Below are 17,173 nucleotides of genomic sequence, written 5' to 3'. Positions count from 1 at the left end.
GGAAAGCTTAAGGACAGAATTGTGAAAAATTGGTGCAGTGCAACTTGGGAGTGACATGTGAGGGAGTTTTTAATGGGATGTGGTGAATTTGGAGTTTAATGCAAAACATGGTTTAATTGTGTGCCTCACAGATTAAACCGTTTTAAACTCGTACAGAACAGGAACTTGAAGGTCCCTGTAGTGTATGCTTTTATTCTGTTGTAGGCTAGAACAGAGAAAAATCCTCTGTTATATAGACATATTATGTGAATAAAAATAGCAGCTGCAGTTACACTACCTAGAATAAAAGTACAAAGGTTGTCAGCCCTCATTCCTCTTCAATGGGCAAGATGATCATAAACAGAGATGGGTAAGTCTTTTCCTCCTTATGATACAGTTGGCTTTTATGTTTTCCTCTGAAGCATCCATTGTGTTCCACTGGCAGAGACGTAGTATCAGACTAATTGGTTGACTGAACTATTCCAGTTCCTTTATCCACTGTAAAAACACTCATTCTAGAGGAAACAGAGTGTGTATACACTTAAAAAAGAAAGACCAGAAGGTTTTCTTTGCTGTAGGAACTGAAAACAGAGGGTTAAGTTCTCAGGATTGAAAGTTTAATGTACAGCAGTGTGACAGGGTTGGGACTCACCACCATAGCACCTCCCGCTGGCACATCTGGGAATTAGCTCTGTCCTCTGCAGGGTGCCCTCTGCCAGCGGTATCCCATCCGTCATCTGCTCCCCCACTGGTATCCAGACCCACGTTGCTCCCTGCTCGGCAATTTCCGCTTCTGGTCACTGCCCTCTGACAGTGCCCCTTAGTCCATCCTCACCCCCTTCCAGGGGCGGGGCTTTTAACAACAGTCTTTCTGCTCGCTCCTGCTGCATTGGCCAACCACAACCTGAAGTCTAGCCTCTCACGTGTGGGGCACATTGCAGTCAGCCAGGTGCACGCAATGTGAGGGGAAACCCAGGCCCACCTGCTACTCTGGGCCCTGGACCAGGGACCCTCTAGTAGCAGCCTCCCTGCCCTCCTTCTCATCTCTTGCTCATCTAGTCTCCCTGGGTTAATTCCCCTCACACCCTCTAGGCCCTTCCAGTCAGGGCCTGCAGCAGCTCTCCTCAGCTCCCCCAAGACATGACATCACAAGACAGACCTTCTCCCTTGAAGGTTTGGGAAAGACTGCCTAGGCCTCTCCTGGGCAGCCTTTATATAGGGCTGAGCCCTGGCCCTGATTGGCCACCTCCTGCTCAGCCCTGATTGGCTCTCCCACAGGCCCTCCCTGATTGGCTGTCAGTCTGCGCAGCCACTCTGGCCTGCTCTAGCCCAATCTCTCATAGGGGTGGGGCTGCTGCCCCACCACAAGCAGACTTATAATTACTGTCTGAGCTGGAGACTTCTACCATAACATGACTGCTAGTTTTCTCTCTGTCTACCTCCAACTGCCATGGAACCATCTTCAAAAGAGACACAATCTACTCCCTCATCCTCTCCCCACAAAGCATCTCAGATGCCTTTTCTCACTTGTCAGTAGATGGTTTCTTAGCTGGCCTCTGTTGCTGTTCTCTCTGACTCTGTTGCCTTCCTGACCTTCTGATTGAGGTGCAGGCTCCACACCCCTTGCGGGTTGGGGAGTGGCAGCAGGCAGGAAGTACCCACTAATGGTTAGGAATTTATTTTTTCCAATGGGGTGGCAACTCCTATGGGGAGAATGTGCTGAGGATTAGGATTTCTGATGGTAGCGACTGGGGGATGCAGATCAGCCCTCTTTCTCTGGACTAGTACCCCAGTTTATCCCCAAATCCCAGCCAGTTTAGGTATACAACCCACCTGGGAACTAGTCAGTTTTCCAAGGGTGAAATCAGCACTAATTATACCAGTTGCTGGATATCCCTAGACAACTGGGTGCAGGCAGATGAAAGACAAAGGAGACACTAAAAAAGAGGTGTATTCAGAAAGGGAAAAGAGTCCCCTCCTCCAGCAAAGCTCTCCTTATTGTAATCATTGTTCTCCAGCACAGTGGCTCTCAACCTTTCCAGACTACTGTACCCTTTTCCGGCATCTGATTTGTTTTGTGTACCCCCAAGTTTCACCTCATTTAAAAGCTACTTGCTTACAGAATCAGACATTAAAAATACAAAAGAGTCACAGCACACTATTACTGAAAATTGCTTACTTTTTCATTTTTATCATAAAATTATAAATCAATTGGAATAGAAATATTGTACTCCCATTTCAGCGTATAGAATATAGAGCAGTATAAACAAGTCATATGCAATTTTAGTTTGTACTGACTTCGCTACTGCTTTTTACGTAGACTGTTGTAAAATTAGGCAAATATCTAGATAAGTTAATGAACCCCCCTGGAAAACCTCTTTGTACCCCAAGGGTACATGTACCCCTGGTTGTGAACCACTGCTCCAGCACACTTTGTAACTAATTTAACCTTGTTTTTCCAGCAATATCTTTTGCTCTTTTGTATGGGGGGGGAAAATGGTTCTCAAGTGATGGGAATTTTTGCACCTCATTTGGTAGAAATCAGCTCAGCAGTGTAATGTTTCATAAAATTGAAGTGCTCATGAGAAAGCAGTCTTTTCTTTCCCTAGACCTGCTGCTAGCTCAGTGCTCACCTTTGACAGCCTATGACTTCCTTCCATTATTTTACGTGAGTAAACCTCAGTTGTTGCTCCACTTATTGAATTGGACCAATTACTTTCACTTTAACATGCTAGTTAAACAGGAAAGGCCCACCAGATTTTCCTACCTTTAAAGGAAATGGCCTTGCTAGAGAGTGACTTGGACACAAGAATGCTTCTGATATTTTCATATGGGGCAGTAGATGGCATGTTGTTATGTTAAGAGACTGCCACAGAAAATGTGCCATTTTATGAGGCTGGCAACCTCATTCGCTCTGAAGGTTAAGTTTGATTGATCTGAGTTGGCAGATTTGTCAATCTGCTCTAAAGTTATATTCTATACATTGCGGGCCCATTGACAGGAATGGGGAAAAAGCAGCATTTCTGTTTATATATTCTTGGTTTGGGTAGATTGGGTTTTTCCTCCATATTGTCTCCTGCAGTGGTGGTCTATAAAAATGTAGAGGTGCTCCTAGATCTTTATGTAGATCTCTGATGTAAGTGAGGATTTATTATTGTCAAATGGGCCAGTATCTCATAGTATTTATGGTAACTGAAAATAGCCTAGATCCTCTTCTGCAGAGATGATCACATTCTTAGCTTTCAAATTACACACTTGCAAGTCTGGTACTTGCCAACCTACGGTGACTAAATCTTAGGGGGTAAAGATTCTTCCGTTTATTCACAGCTATGTGACACTGATTAAGTGTTAAGCTGGCTCAGGTTTGGTTGGTAGCTGGATGGGAGACTTTTTAGAAAGCATTAGAAGCTGTAGGAAGTGGCATTCTGCTGTCAAAGTCAGTAGAGATAAGTGTTTAGGAGTGCTGTGTTTCTGGAGATGTCAAACTTTGAATGAGGTGTAAAGCCAAGGTTCTTATTAGTTATGGTCATTTGAAAAAAAAAATCTTATAGCCTTTTTTGCAGAGTTTTGTTGCTACAGAGACACGTTCAATTTAAAACTCGCTCTTCTGCCTGAAAATGTTTTCCTGTTAATACAAGCATGGGCAAATATGAGTATAACTCAAAGAAGTTGAGTGGGGGAATTTTCTCCCCCCCCTAACCCCCCGTTCTGTTTACACTGGACAGCACTTTGTTTATAGGATGTTTCACTGTTTCCCCTGTATAACTAATTCATTAATCATCTTCTCCTGTTGTTCCTGTGAGGGGAAAAACCCACCAAAACAAAAACAAAAAAAAACGCAACCAGGACATAGTGTTCATAAAACTACAAAAATTGGGATGGATACACAGAGAGAGGCACAGTACCCGGAAACTGTCTGTTTCTGTCTCTTTCTCTCTCTCTAAATGGATTAGATTTTAGAGTGACTATATTCTTTGACCTCAGTGTCCTGGCCACATACTAATTGGGTAATTAGGTTCTTTTCCAGCATTCTTCTTTGCTGCTAAATATTGCTGTGCATTGTTAAACAGTAGCTGGAGGTGGTGGTGTATCCCAAATGGACTAACTGAATTTTGTCTCTAGTGTATTAGTTTAAGCTTGCAAAGTGCCTCATTTGACAGCTAGTAATTATATTTAACCATACTCCTCTACCCACCTAAAAAGAAAGGACCAGTCCCTGACATTGACAATGGTTCTCTCCCACTGTGGAAGAAAATGGAGAACTAGTCCCCCTGTGCTGATGTTGTAAGAGGCCTAGGGCTCTCCGTGAGCTACTGAAGAGTATGACAATACAAAAAGGGTGCAAAACAGCATGGATGATGCTTGGGCTACAGAGAAACTAGATGATCTTTCAATTGGTGTATCAGAGGGCCTGCTTTCTCCATTCAAAGGCAAATGACATAATTAAATAAAAATCCAGATGAGTCACTTCACAGAGATTAATAACTAGGAGTTAATGACCTGAGGTCCACACAGCTATTCTTATTCCCCAGGTAATATCCTGAACTGAGGCTTTTCCTGTACTATTAATTGTTTTCTTTAACTTTATTATTTAAAAGAATTTCATACTAGTGAAAAATGTGGAGTTGTGAGCCTGGCAAATGAAGCCCTCTAGTTATCCACAGAAGGGTTTTGGTACTGATAGCAATAGTGCAAGCTTTCTTCTCACTACCTGACACACACATACCATGGCTCAGCCCTGTTTTGCGGAGGCCCTCTTTAAGGATCAGAGGGGAGATGAAGCTCTGAGGTCCATGCATTTTTTCTGAGACTGAAAGGTGCCAGTTGTGATGGTATATTCTATGGTGTAGACACCTGCGTGCTAGGCACTGCAGTGAGACCAATATCTCATCTTAAGTAAGCCACTAAGCAGTTAGCAGATGATATCTGTAAGGTATCAACTGGTGGCAAGTTATTGGAAACACTGGGTGGTGCAAGTGTTTGTGGAGGAGGTGAGGAATTAGGAAGTTGGGTTTGTAAGGAGATCAGAAAAGGAAACTGATCAGAAACTAAAGGTGAAATTGACTGGTCTAGTTTAACCACTGGAACTAAGTGAAGTATTAAAAAGCAAACAAAAACCATACCAAGTGAACAGAAACTATGAATTTTAAAGTCTGTTGGGTTAGTCACATGCTCTTTTGTCTTTCAAATTCTTCAAAGCTTTTCTTTCCCCTGTGAAACTCTCAAATACTAACCTACCTCGGTAATTCTCACCCACTCATTACAAGAATATTGTAAATGTTGTAAGCTAGTGGTTCTCAGCCTCTCCCATACTGGGACCTCTCCAACCCTCTGCTTCCCATCCAGCTGGGATGTAGCCAGGACCCCCTCTCCCATTTCGCAATACAAGGAAGGGCAGTGTGGTCACAAGCCCTAAGCTGTGAACCTCTGTTTTAAGACAGCACCTTCCTCTGGATCTCCCAGCATGCTTTTTGTTACATTACAAATTGTACTGTCTCTCTCTTCCTGCTTCTTCTATAGTACCAAGTGCTTACAGGTGACATGGAAAAAATGGGCTTGTACCTTTTTGTGTATATTTTGATTTAACAAAGTGTGTGTGCTCTGCTTGGTTTTTGTACATTACAAATGTACATCTTGTCTGTCTTGGAAGCCTCTGTGGATGACTGGAGAGCTAATAGGCCTGTGACATTAGAGATAACAAAGAAGTGAAACCTGATTAAGAGGGGAAGAGATTTGCATTCATGTTAAAACTCCTTTTTTGTGTGTTTAGCACCTGTTTAATTCAGAGCTCTGGGATAAAAGTTCTTGGTTTAATTAAGGGCTGAGAAAGCTCAGTCCGCATTTGAGTCACCCAAGGAGTCTTCCAGCATAAAAAATGAAGATGAGACTTGACATTTTTGATATTTGTAAGGAAAAAAAAAAGCAGCCATAAACCTTCCAGGCCTCCTCCATACATAACATGCCATAAAGGACCCAAACCCAACTGCTTTTCCTTTGCAGGTCAGGTCACCTCTGCTAAATTAATGGCACAGACCTTTTAACAGTCAACAGTTTTTTCCTCTTCCCCATTTTCCTGAGATGGGCGAAGGCCTGCTCATGTTGTCCTCTCTGCTTTTAGAGGGAAAGGGGAACCAGTAACTGAGCTGAGTTGGACCTCCTGCCGGCAGCTTCTCTACCAGTCCATGGCCACCATCTTGGCCCATGCGGGGTTTGAGTGTGCCAATGAGAGCGTCCTGGAGACCCTGACAGACATTGCTCATGAATACTGCCTGAAGTTCACCAAGCTGCTGCGTTTCACTGTGGACCGAGAAGCTCGGCTTGGGCAGACGCCTTTCCCGGACGTAATGGAACAAGTGTTCCACGAAGTGGGCATCGGCAGCGTGCTCTCTCTGCAGAAGTTCTGGCAGCACCGCATTAAGGATTATCACAGCTACATGCTGCAGGTGAGGATAGAGATGTAAAAAATGCTGCTTAATGAAAGACACTCCCAGTGCAATCTCTTGTTGCTATATAGAGAACTGTCTGGATCAGTGAGTTAACGTCCAACTAGATCTCTTACTTTGTGAGGGGTCAGGGAGGGTTTTAGTAAACAACCAGAAGGCTCCCCATGTGGGCTGCTAGGGGGCTAGGAGCATTGTAGTAGTAGCATGCCTGCCCTCTAAGGGAGAAAGCCCCTTAGTTGTCAACCCTTTTGCTGATCTAGAAGTATGCGGGTGGTTGGCCTAGGAGGAACCTGTGTTTCAGAAAAGTGAGTCGGCTCAATAAAGAAGATAAATAAAGAAGGAAAATTGTTGGGATCTTCCCCATCTTCTTTTCTCCACCAGAAGCTCCCACAACTTGTTTAATATTGAAGAGATCTATGTTTGAAAATGGATGATCAAACAAGTAAATTCTTCTACAGAGAGAGCCTATTCAAGCAGAGAATTTGTGATTAAATTATATCAAATACTGGATCCATAATTTATCTGATCTTCCATGGATTTGTGTAAACCACCCAACAACAGAAACAGGATACTTTGATTTCCTCAGGTTCTCTAGAGTCTAGTTGAATAGAATGGTAATCATGCAGTGAGTGAGGAGATAGGCATAGTACTAGAAAGCCCCTGGTATTTATCAGAATGACGGAGTGCATTAAACAGTGTTCAGCTTGACATGAAACAGTTTCCATGTAAGGAAAACAAAATTAAGAAGAAGGAAAAAGTCAGTACTGATTTATCAACTTGATTTCTATTTCTGTGGGTCACTGGGATGTTTAGCTGTATTTTAGTAATGTAAAGCAGTGAGCACACAAACCAACCTAATTTTAACATATAGCTCGTGAAATGAAGTGGTTTGTTGAAACTGTACAGAAAGTTCAGTCTGAGAATACGCTGCCATGTAGTTTTTCTGTGAGATGTTAAACAGTTGCTGCCTTCTATTCCCTGCAGTGGCTGCATTTTTCCATGTATGCTGAAACAACTCCAGATTTGATAAAGCTCTTTAAAATGCAATATAAATTTCTGTTACCCCTGCAGGGAACTGGTTTCTTTTGAACTAGTTTTTCCACAGAGTTAAACGCTGGCATATTGTTTTAGTGACACACACACAAAGATATTCTCCCCTTCATGGACTCATGTAAATGCTATGAATGTGAAGGAGAATAATATTGATGCTCATTGAGAAGAGAATTGTACCCCCTGTAGAGTACATGACCTGAGGCAAAATCTGCCTCATCTGAGCTTCCTAGGGATTTATTCTGTGCTCCCTACCTTGGTATTTGAGAGACTTTTGGAGCAGCTCAATTGCACTCCCACACTCTTCCTGCATGGCACCCTGTGACTTGCACAGAGTTTGCATAAATCAGAGATCTGCAAATGTCAGTGGCATATAAATTGTTAGTGTTTCTGATGTTTATCAAAAAAGCTACATCATCTGGATTCCTCTTCACTAAAAGATTTTTTTGGTTCAAAAATGCCGATTGTATTGGTTAAAAGACTCTTTTTGCATTATGAATACCTTTTTGTTCAATGTAAATGTTTATAAAACAGATGGACTTTAGCTAGTAATATCAGTCCCCACCTACAGCACTCCCTGCTGTTTTGAGGTCTGGGTTTCCCGCATAGCTGTACCACTACAGCTCGCTCTTGACTTGCAGTAACCTCTGCTACTTCAGGGTGTGTGTAGATGAGGAAGTAGGTTTTGTTTTAAAACAGCAGTACCACTGCACCTCAGTCTAAACCTGTAACAGTCACTGTAATTCCAACCTGGGCCTATCAGGAGCAAAAGGCTATTGAACATTACAGAAATGTGTGGTACAGACAAGTACTAGACTTGGACTTAAACAGCAAAATTCACTTCAGTGATGATATATGGTTGATAAGAACCTAAGTTTCTAGAGGTGAAGGGTTGCTGCTGAATTTCATCCCTATATTCATTTCACTGAAATGGCTGGAGAAAATGTTCAATGCATTTCTGTTGTTGATTGAACAGAAGATAGCCAGGTTCTGTAGGTTGTGATTAAAAATGGTGACAGACAGCTCAGAAGTTAAGTAGTTAAAGTTTAGGAGTGGGATTCAGCATGCACATGGGTTCTATTTCTTGTTGTGTCCCAGACTTGCTATGTGATCTCGTGTGTGTGTGTGTGTGTGTGTGTTAATTTCTGGGCCCTCAGTTCCCCATCTATGAAATAGGGCTGCTGATACTTATTCAACAGACAGGGGTGCGTTAACCTTATTGAAGCCTTAGTAAATTAACCCCGTTGAAGTCCTTTGAAATCATCAGATGGAAGAAGTTCTGAAAGGACAAAACATCATAATTATTATTAATGTGTATAATTTATATCTGCTCAAGTACCTGTTTCCTTTGATTAGAAACCAGTGATCTTTTGGGGAGAGGGAACACAGCAACACAGTTGCTTTCACTGCTTTGTATGAAAACTCTAGCCTTTGTGTCTCCAATGATCACTGGCAGGTTAGCAAGCAGCTCTCCGAAGAGTACGAGAAGATTGTCAACCCTGAAAAGGCAGCAGAAGACACAAAACCTGTGAAGATTAAGGAGGAGCCAGTCAGTGATATCACCTTTCCCATAAGTGAGGAGCTGGAGGGAGATCTGGCATCTGGTGACCAGTCTTTGCCTGTGGGAGTCCTTGGAGCTCAGAGTGAGCGTTTTTCTGCCAATCTGGAAGTAGAGGCGTCCCCACAGGCTACAGGTAAGGGGCAGCCTTCTGTCGTAAACACTCCCTCAGCATTTCCAAATGGCATCATGTATTTTACTTTAGCAAAGCTACAGCTGATGGGAGTTGTTTTTGGTCATGTGGGAGGAGGGTTCCGTTTTAAATTAAAAAGCAATAGTGAGGTTTGTTTAAAACCTTGCACAAATACAAGGTACAAAACAGGGAGCAAAATATAATGTAGTTAATGAAGTGCTAGAGATTTACCCCATACAAATAGATTGGAATATTCTGCAGTAATACTGCAAGATGCAGAGTTTGCACTAATGTTACTCTATTGATAGCAGCCATTGTGCCAGCATAAAAAGTATACAGTAGAAAATATTCTACAGCAATGGCTACAGTCACTGGAACATGTGAGCCCTTATGGTGTTATGTTCTACAGGAGGGGTGGGCAAACTTTTTTCCTGAGGGCCACATCTGTATGACGGGCCATAAATGCTTATGAAATTGGGGGTTGGGGTGCAGGAGGGGGTGTGGGCTCTTGGATGGGGCAAGAAATGAGGAGTTCAGGGTGCGGGAGGGGGCTCCGGATTGGGGCACAGGAGGTGGTTAGGGGTTCAGGCTCAGGGTGGCGCTTACTTCGAGTAACTCCCGGAAGCAGCAGCATGTCCCCAGTCCGGCTCCTACGTGGAGGAGTGGCACCGGCCAGGCGGTTCTGCGTACTGCCCCATCTGCAGGTGCTGGCTCGGCAGCTTCCATTGGCCACAGTTCCTGGCCAATTGGAGCTGCAGAGCCAGCGCTTGGGGGTGGGGGCAGGATGTGGAGCCCCCTGGCTGCCCCTACGTGTGGGAGCTGGAGGGGGGACATACCGCTGCTTCCGCGGGAGCCGCGCAGAGCCAGGCAAGCCCCCAGCCCCGCTCCCCAGCTAGAGCTCGAGGGCTGGATTAAAAGGTCTGATGGGCTGGATGCAGCGCATGGGCCGTAGTTTGCCCGCCCCTGTTCTACAGTAATGGTTCAATTTACAATGATATTACTCAAGTGTTTGCTGCTACTAGCATAGAATTATGGTAGTATATGTCTGAATAAGGGTAACCTTCTGCCAATCCAGTATAACGAAGGGAAAATACTTTTGAACACTTGTAAAATGTGTATAAGAGGAGGGCCAACAGACTTTCTTTTTGCATATGAAGCAACAAAAAAAAAAGCTGTGTTTTATTCTAATTCCTAATGAATAAACAGTTACAAAAAGGATTCAGTTGATTTTCCTTTTTTGAGGTGGTGCCAGGAGTTTACCACTTCCTGAAACGAACAGCACAGGAATAGTTTCACTTGCAATGAGGAGCTTGCCTGAGGATGCCTGTTGCTGGATTATTTTGGGCTTGTTTAGTTCTGCCAGCTGACTGCTGTGGGGAGCTTCTACTTTATTAGTATTTTGTGAAGTTTTACAGTACTGAACACACTAATCAAACTTGCCAGGTAGCTCATGACTCAAGGCCAGAACTTCATGTTATCAAAAAATTGTGGTCCACATTCTTTGACCCAGGAATAAGAACAAGAACACAGATAATGAGGGAAGGGGGAACTGGTTGAGTCAAAAATTGTTATTGGGACTTACAGCTCATTTGTCCCAAGTTGGTAGTGATTGATCATCACCTTCTGACTGCTATTTAGATGCATAGATTTTAAGGTCAGAAGGGACCATTATGATCATCTAGTCTGACCTCCTGCACAATGCAGGCCACAGAATCTCACCCATTCACTCCTGCAATAAACCTCTCACCTATGTCTGAGCTATTGAAGTCCTCAAATCATGGTTTAAAGACTTCAAGGTGCAGAGAATCCTCCAGCAAGTGACCCCTATCCCATGCTACAGAGGAAGGCGAAAAACCCCCAGGGCCTCTTCCAATCTGCCCTGGAGGAAAATTCCTTCCCGACCCCAAATATGGCGATCAGCTGAACCCTGAGCAAATGGGCAAGATTCACCAGCCAGATACCCAGGAAAGAATTCTCTGTAGTAACTCAGATCCCACCCCATCTAACATCCCATCCCATGGGCCTATTTACCATGAACATTTAAGATCAATTCATTGTCAAAATCATGTTATCGCATTATACCATCTCCTCCATAAACTTATCGAGTTTAATCTTGAAGCCAGATAGGTCTTTTGCCCCCACTGCTTGCCTTGGAAGGCTATTCCAGAACTTCACTCCTCTGACAATTAGAAACTTTCATCTAGTTTCAAGTCTAAACTTTCCAATGGCCAGTTTATATCCATTTGTTCTTGTGTTCACATTTGATCATTTATGTGAAATGGGCTGGCAGCACTCTGTTCTATTCTAGTAGATGAGCGTTCACATCACAAAACCACCACTACAATTAGCTTTAGCAATGACAGCGAGGCCTGATTGGGCCATGGAGACTGAACTCCCCTCTAGCTCCTAGAAGTCATCGCTCCAGGTCAGAATTGAGGAACATTGATTGGCAGTGTGGGAGAATCTTGTAGCACTACAGCCTGTGTTTGTACCTGTTCGGAATCTACATACAAGTTTCAGTCTCTATGGCTATCAATCCAGCACCATGCATCGACTCTGCATTCTCTGGAAAATTATGAAGAACCCCCACACTCAAAGAACCTGTGTTTTGATTCGTATATACAACCACCTGAATTCAGCCATTCCCCGCAGAAATAAGTGTTTCACTCAGAAACCCAGTTAAAAGTGATGAGGTCACTTCTATTAACCTTAATCCAAGTTATGTGTGCACTGTGGGGAGACGTCAGAGTCTACTAGTTGTTTAAAGAATAACACACTGTTATATTTAAAAAAATTAATCCCTCAGATGTTTTGCTGGGAACTTGTATTGTTTTCTGCAGTGCCTCTGAAATGTGAAGTGCTCTTATTTTGTGTGGGAGGGAATGGTGAACTACCCAGTGCTGTAACAAATTATGACTGATTCATCTGAAAAGCTCGGTATTAGCATCTACCACTTGAGACCCAGAGGATAACATACTAGCTGTATATTAAATGCCCTTGCTCCTCTGATATCAGATTGATGTTCTCTAATTATGAATATAAGTGTTCTGTTACACTCTGAAAATCCCTGTTCACTGCACAAGGGCCTCTGTGTGCTGGAAACCACATCTCTCTAAAGGAGTCCCACTGTGGAGCTGGGCAATGTTGAATGCATAACATCAGATGGAGGGAGAGGAAACTACTGGAATTAGGATATGGGCATCTTCAAAATGGGAATGAGCCTATTAGGACGGCAGCCGGGGGCTCCTGAGTTCTAATCCTGCCTCTGAGTATGCCCTTTATTGTGGTCATGGGCAAATCACTTCATCTCTTTGCAGATGGAGGAATGGAGACAAACATTGGAATACTATTTCCTTGTCATGTTTTGAGAGTGTTGTGAGGATTAATACATTAATTTATGTTCTTTGATGTTAAAGTGCTCTGAAGATGAAATGTCCTGTGTAAACGTTAAGTAGTTTTACTCATTGGTGACAACACTCAGTGACAAAGGGAGCTAAAGGGAATAGGCCTTAATGGTGAATCGAAATTGGTGAAAGAAGGAAACCCTCTGATTATTGCTTAGACTGGGACTGTAGCCTTAAACCTGAGAGCATGTTAATGATGTATCCTCGTGGTTGAGAAGAGGGTAGATTCATTTGTAATTAATATAATGGGGATTTTTAATGAAGCTTCTGGACACCAATAGGCCCTGTAGTTCTTCCTGGCTGTCTAGCTCATAGACCAGGGGTGGCCAACCTGTGGCTCCAGAGCCATATGTGGCTCTTCAGAAGTGAATATGTGGCTCCTTGTATAGGCACTGACTCTGGGGCTGGAGCTACAGGCTCCAACTTTCCAATGTGCTGGGGGGTGCTCACTGCTCAATCCCTGGCTCTGCCACAGGCCCTGCCCCCGCTCCACCCCTTCCCATCCCTGAGCCTGTTATGCCCTTGCTCCCCCCCTAGCCTCCTGCATGCCACAAAACAGCTGATTGGAGGTGTGGGGAAGGAGGGGGAGGTGCTGATCAGCAGGGCTGCCAGTGTGTGGGAGGAGCTAGGAGCAGGGCAGGGGAGCTGCTCACTCATTACTGTGGCTCTTTGGCAATGTACATTGGTAAATTCTGTCTCCTTCTCAGGCTCAGGTTGGCCAACCCTGTCCTAGACCAACACAGCCTCTGCTGCCTACCACATAAGGTCTCTCTCAGCCCTGGTTTGGGCTAAGCAGTTGTGGAAGGTTTACAATGCAAACACCACTGTGATGTTAATGGAAGGATTCTCTTTGTATAACTGCTAGTAACAGGGGAAGTTCAAAATGTTTGGCTCAGCACCCAGAAGCTTAGATGCTTATTCAGACTTGAGGTAAGCCTCTGGAGTCTGCAAACTAGGTTTGGAAATATCCCAAGCTGGCTTCTTAGTTTGCGTCTACATTTTACTTTTCATGTGAATTTAACCCTGACCTCCTGGGATCAAATGTGAGGAGCGAGACAGGATTTCAGTCTCTCTTCAGTCCTTGGTTGTTATGCTAAGACTCTCAGCAAGGGGCCCAATTAGTATCAGTTGTGGTAGTGGGTATTTTGTCTTTTTTTCTTTCAAAATAAATTTGCAGAAATAACAAAATCTATAATTATCCCTCTTAAGGACAAAATTAAAATAAAACAAAATCTACCCATCACTGTGTTGGAAAAAAACAACTTGGAAATAATCTTACACAAAAGGCCATCATAAAAATGAAAAATGGGCAAAGATTTGGTGGTCCATTAACCCAGCTTTCACTGACCTCCTAAAGGAGTTCTTGGTTGAAGTTTTGGGAAGAAATTATTACCACCTTTTTATTTTGCATTGTGGTAACACCCAAGAGTCCCAAGTAGACTCTGGACCCCATTGTGCTAGGTGCTATACAAACAACTAGGATGTCACAGTCCCTAACCTGAAGCACTCATTGTAACTGAAGAGAAGATGCAAGAAATTAGTGTAACAAACAATAAGAGGGAAGGGCGGGAGAGAAGATGAAGGTGACTTTCAGAACATCACACAGTGGCATGGGTGAACAATGTGCATGATCAATAATAATGAAGAATATTTATAACATTTTTTTAAACCAATCACTCTTAAAATTCCTTATGAACTCCTGGGCTCCTTAACAATTGTTCTTCTTCCTTCCTGAAAACATGACCTAGGGCTCGCTGCCTAGTTAGTTTATTTTTTCTTTTTATACAGACTATCCCTAGTTGGCACCTACCTAGAATGAGCAGTTCCTTTAAAATAAATACAAACTATACCTACAGCTCCCTCAAACAGTGCCTCCCACCATAGAGCATCTGCTCAGCATGCCTCAGGGAATCACTGAGTAGAGGATTCCCCCATTTCCCATCTCTTCACAGAACAGCTTGGAGTCCAGCACTGCTGGCACTTTAGGGCCTGCTGAGGCCATCAAGGCATCACCCCATGGTGATACTGCTGTGTTCTCCAAGGCTGGGCTCCATGGAGGGCCTGGGCATCTTGGCTAGAGCCCTGTGCTCTTGGCACTAGCTGATGCTGCTGAGTTCTTGGAGGACGCCTGGCCCTTCTAAAACTGATTCATTCAATAGTCACACTATCAGAGGCTCGTTCACCTGCACATCTACTAATGCGATATATGCCATCATGTGCCAGCAATGCCCCTCTGCCATGTACATTGGCCAAACTGGACAGTCTCTATGTAAAAGAATAAATGGACACAAATCAGATGTCAAGAATTATAACATTCAAAAACCAGTTGGAGAACACTTTAATCTCTTTGGTCACTCGATTACAGACCTAAAAGAGGCAATTCTTCAACAAAACTTCAAAAACAGACTCCAATGAGAGACTGCTGAATTGGAATTAATTTGCACACTGGACACCATTAACTTAGGCTTGAGTAAAGACTGGTGTCATTACACAAAGTAAAATTATTTCCCCATGTTTAGTCCCCCCCCAACACTGTTCCTCACATGTTCTTGTCAGCTGCTGGAAATGGCGCACCTTGATTATTACTACAAAAGTTTTTTTTTCTCCCCTGCTGGTAATAGCTCACCTTACCTGATCACTCTCCTTACAGCATGTATAGTAATGGTACACCCATTGTTTCATATTCTCTGTGTATATAAAATCCCCCTACTGTATTTTCCACTGCATGTATCCCATGAAGTGGGCTGTAGCTCACAAAAGCTTATGCTCAAATAAATTTGTTAGGCTCTAAGGTGCCACAAGTACTCCTGTTCCTTTTGCGGATACAGACTAACATGGCTGCTACTCTGAAACCTGTCATCCTTTGTTGGAGACTAGGGTTTGTTGAGGGGAACTGGTTTGGTCAGTCTTTTCCATCGGAAAATTCAGTCAATGGCTAGACAGCCACAATTATATTGTCTTGAATTATTGTCTGAAATGACACTGTATGAACCTGAGAGGTGGCAGCTGAATGGTCAGAACTGGGGCCAGGCTTCCTGGGTTCTACCCTTTGGCTGCTGAAAGCTAGGCACCTAAATCCATATTTAGACACCTAAGCCAGTACTCCTTTTCTTCATTCTCTTCGGAAATTCCACATAGGGCTGCACTGAAGAAGAGGGGCTTAGTCAACCCCTGCTCTAAGCGGGAGGTGATCAATGTAAATACTGCTTTTACATGCTTTGTCTTTTTGTTTCACAGCTGTTCTATCTCCAACCTCGTGAGCCCAGCCTTAGGGGTTAGCCTGCTCTGGCTCTTTCTCCACTGATCCTGCTGTCCTTTGCACCTGTACATCTGTTCCCATGTACTCTTTACTAGGTGACTAATGAGTACTCTCTCTCTCTCTCCAGGTGCCGAGGTCAATGCTTCCCCTCTCTGGAACTTGGCTCAGGTGAAAATGGAGCCTCAGGAAAGTGAGGAGAGCAATGTTCATGGGCATGGGGTCCTAGGCAGTGATGTCTTCGAGGAGCCCATGTCAGGCATGAGCGAAGCTGGGATGCCACAGAGCCCCCATGGCTCTGAGAGCAGTTATGGTTCTCATTCCCCTGATAGCCTGATGGGATCCTCACCTGTCTTCAACCAACGCTGCAAGAAGAAGATGAAGAAGATGTGAAAGGGAAGAGGGCTTTTTTCTTTCGAATCCTGCTCATGGCTTGATATGAGCCAACAGGCCCTTGGTACCATGGGGACTATAATAAACAGGGCTGGCCCTGGGTTTTGGGGGACAGTCTGTGAAATTATCATGTGAGGTTTGATCTGCAGTGCATGTCAACCCACCCGTCTTCATTCTGCCCATGACTCCTCTTCCCATTGGGCTCTGCTCTGTATCCCCATCCACGAGATTGCAGGAGAACTCAAAATGGGACTCATCCCCATCCTACAAACATGACAGTGTCACCAGATCTCTGGCGGGGTGGGAGTGTGGGGGAGAAAGCAGGCTAGTAGTCTTGTTGACAGTGGCTGTTTATACTCACTGAGCTGGGGGGGCGGGAGTCAAGGTTGCATCTTGACAGTGGGCTTCTCAAAGTGGAACCAGGAGCAATTAGCCTTACCTAGTGCTGGCCCTGGTAATAAACAGCTTCCTTTATTTTGTTGGATTGTATGTGGCAATTTCAACCCAGCTGAGTTGCCCTGTTTGAAGCTGCTATTTTGATAATTTGAAATAGTTTCTGTTTTGGTTCATGTTTTTTTTAAAATGGCGTAGCTGATTGATGGCAATAATTATTTTTGTTCTGTGGATCCACAGATGATGTTCAACTCAGATCCTTTAATTTGATTCATTAAGTGTCTCTCTTAACAAAAGCTGGAATGATCATGAATCAAGTAGGAACACTGGTTTAAACCAGCTCTTTACCTATAACCCATTGGGAGGTTCAGGGGAGGTTTACTGAGCCTCATATTTGTCCTTACAGTTGCACATTAATCTTCTGAAAGAACAAGCTCCAGGCACATTGTTTTTGTTTGTTCATATAACAGTCATGGTCCTAATTCTCTTTCTTGATTGTATTTCATGTTTATTGTACAGAAATAGAAGCCAAACAAATAAAACTCTCCTGCGTGTCTAATAAGA

At 43.7% G+C, this 17,173-nt stretch overlaps 1 protein-coding gene and 1 long non-coding RNA gene across 6 annotated transcripts in view; one reads left to right on the top strand and one right to left on the bottom strand.

Moving 5' to 3' along the window:
* SUPT7L (SPT7 like, STAGA complex subunit gamma) overlaps positions 1–17,173 on the top strand; it is a 21,013-nt gene extending 3,840 nt beyond the window's left edge. For 4 of the 5 annotated variants that reach the window (XM_043511620.1, XM_043511621.1, XM_038394466.2 and 1 more), the window contains exons 3-5: positions 6,098–6,422; positions 8,929–9,166; positions 15,954–17,173. In XM_043511620.1, the coding sequence (XP_043367555.1) occupies positions 6,098–6,422; positions 8,929–9,166; positions 15,954–16,216 (826 nt within the window). In that variant the 3' untranslated portion in view covers positions 16,217–17,173. Of the gene's footprint in view, positions 1–314; positions 350–6,097; positions 6,423–8,928; positions 9,167–15,953 lie in introns of those variants that run through there. The other variant, XM_043511623.1, reaches the window with a different exon arrangement.
* Positions 214–1,158, bottom strand: LOC119852769. Its single transcript, XR_005291815.1, has 2 exons — positions 632–1,158; positions 214–494 (listed from the first exon to the last, which is right to left on the bottom strand). It is a non-coding gene; the product is annotated as an uncharacterized LOC119852769 (long non-coding RNA).

The sequence above is a fragment of the Dermochelys coriacea genome, chromosome 3, assembly GCF_009764565.3.
Source record: "Dermochelys coriacea isolate rDerCor1 chromosome 3, rDerCor1.pri.v4, whole genome shotgun sequence".
In the NCBI taxonomy this organism is placed as follows: domain Eukaryota; kingdom Metazoa; phylum Chordata; order Testudines; family Dermochelyidae; genus Dermochelys; species Dermochelys coriacea.
Note: the sequence above shows the minus strand (reverse complement) of the source record. Positions and strands in the feature narration are given on the sequence as shown.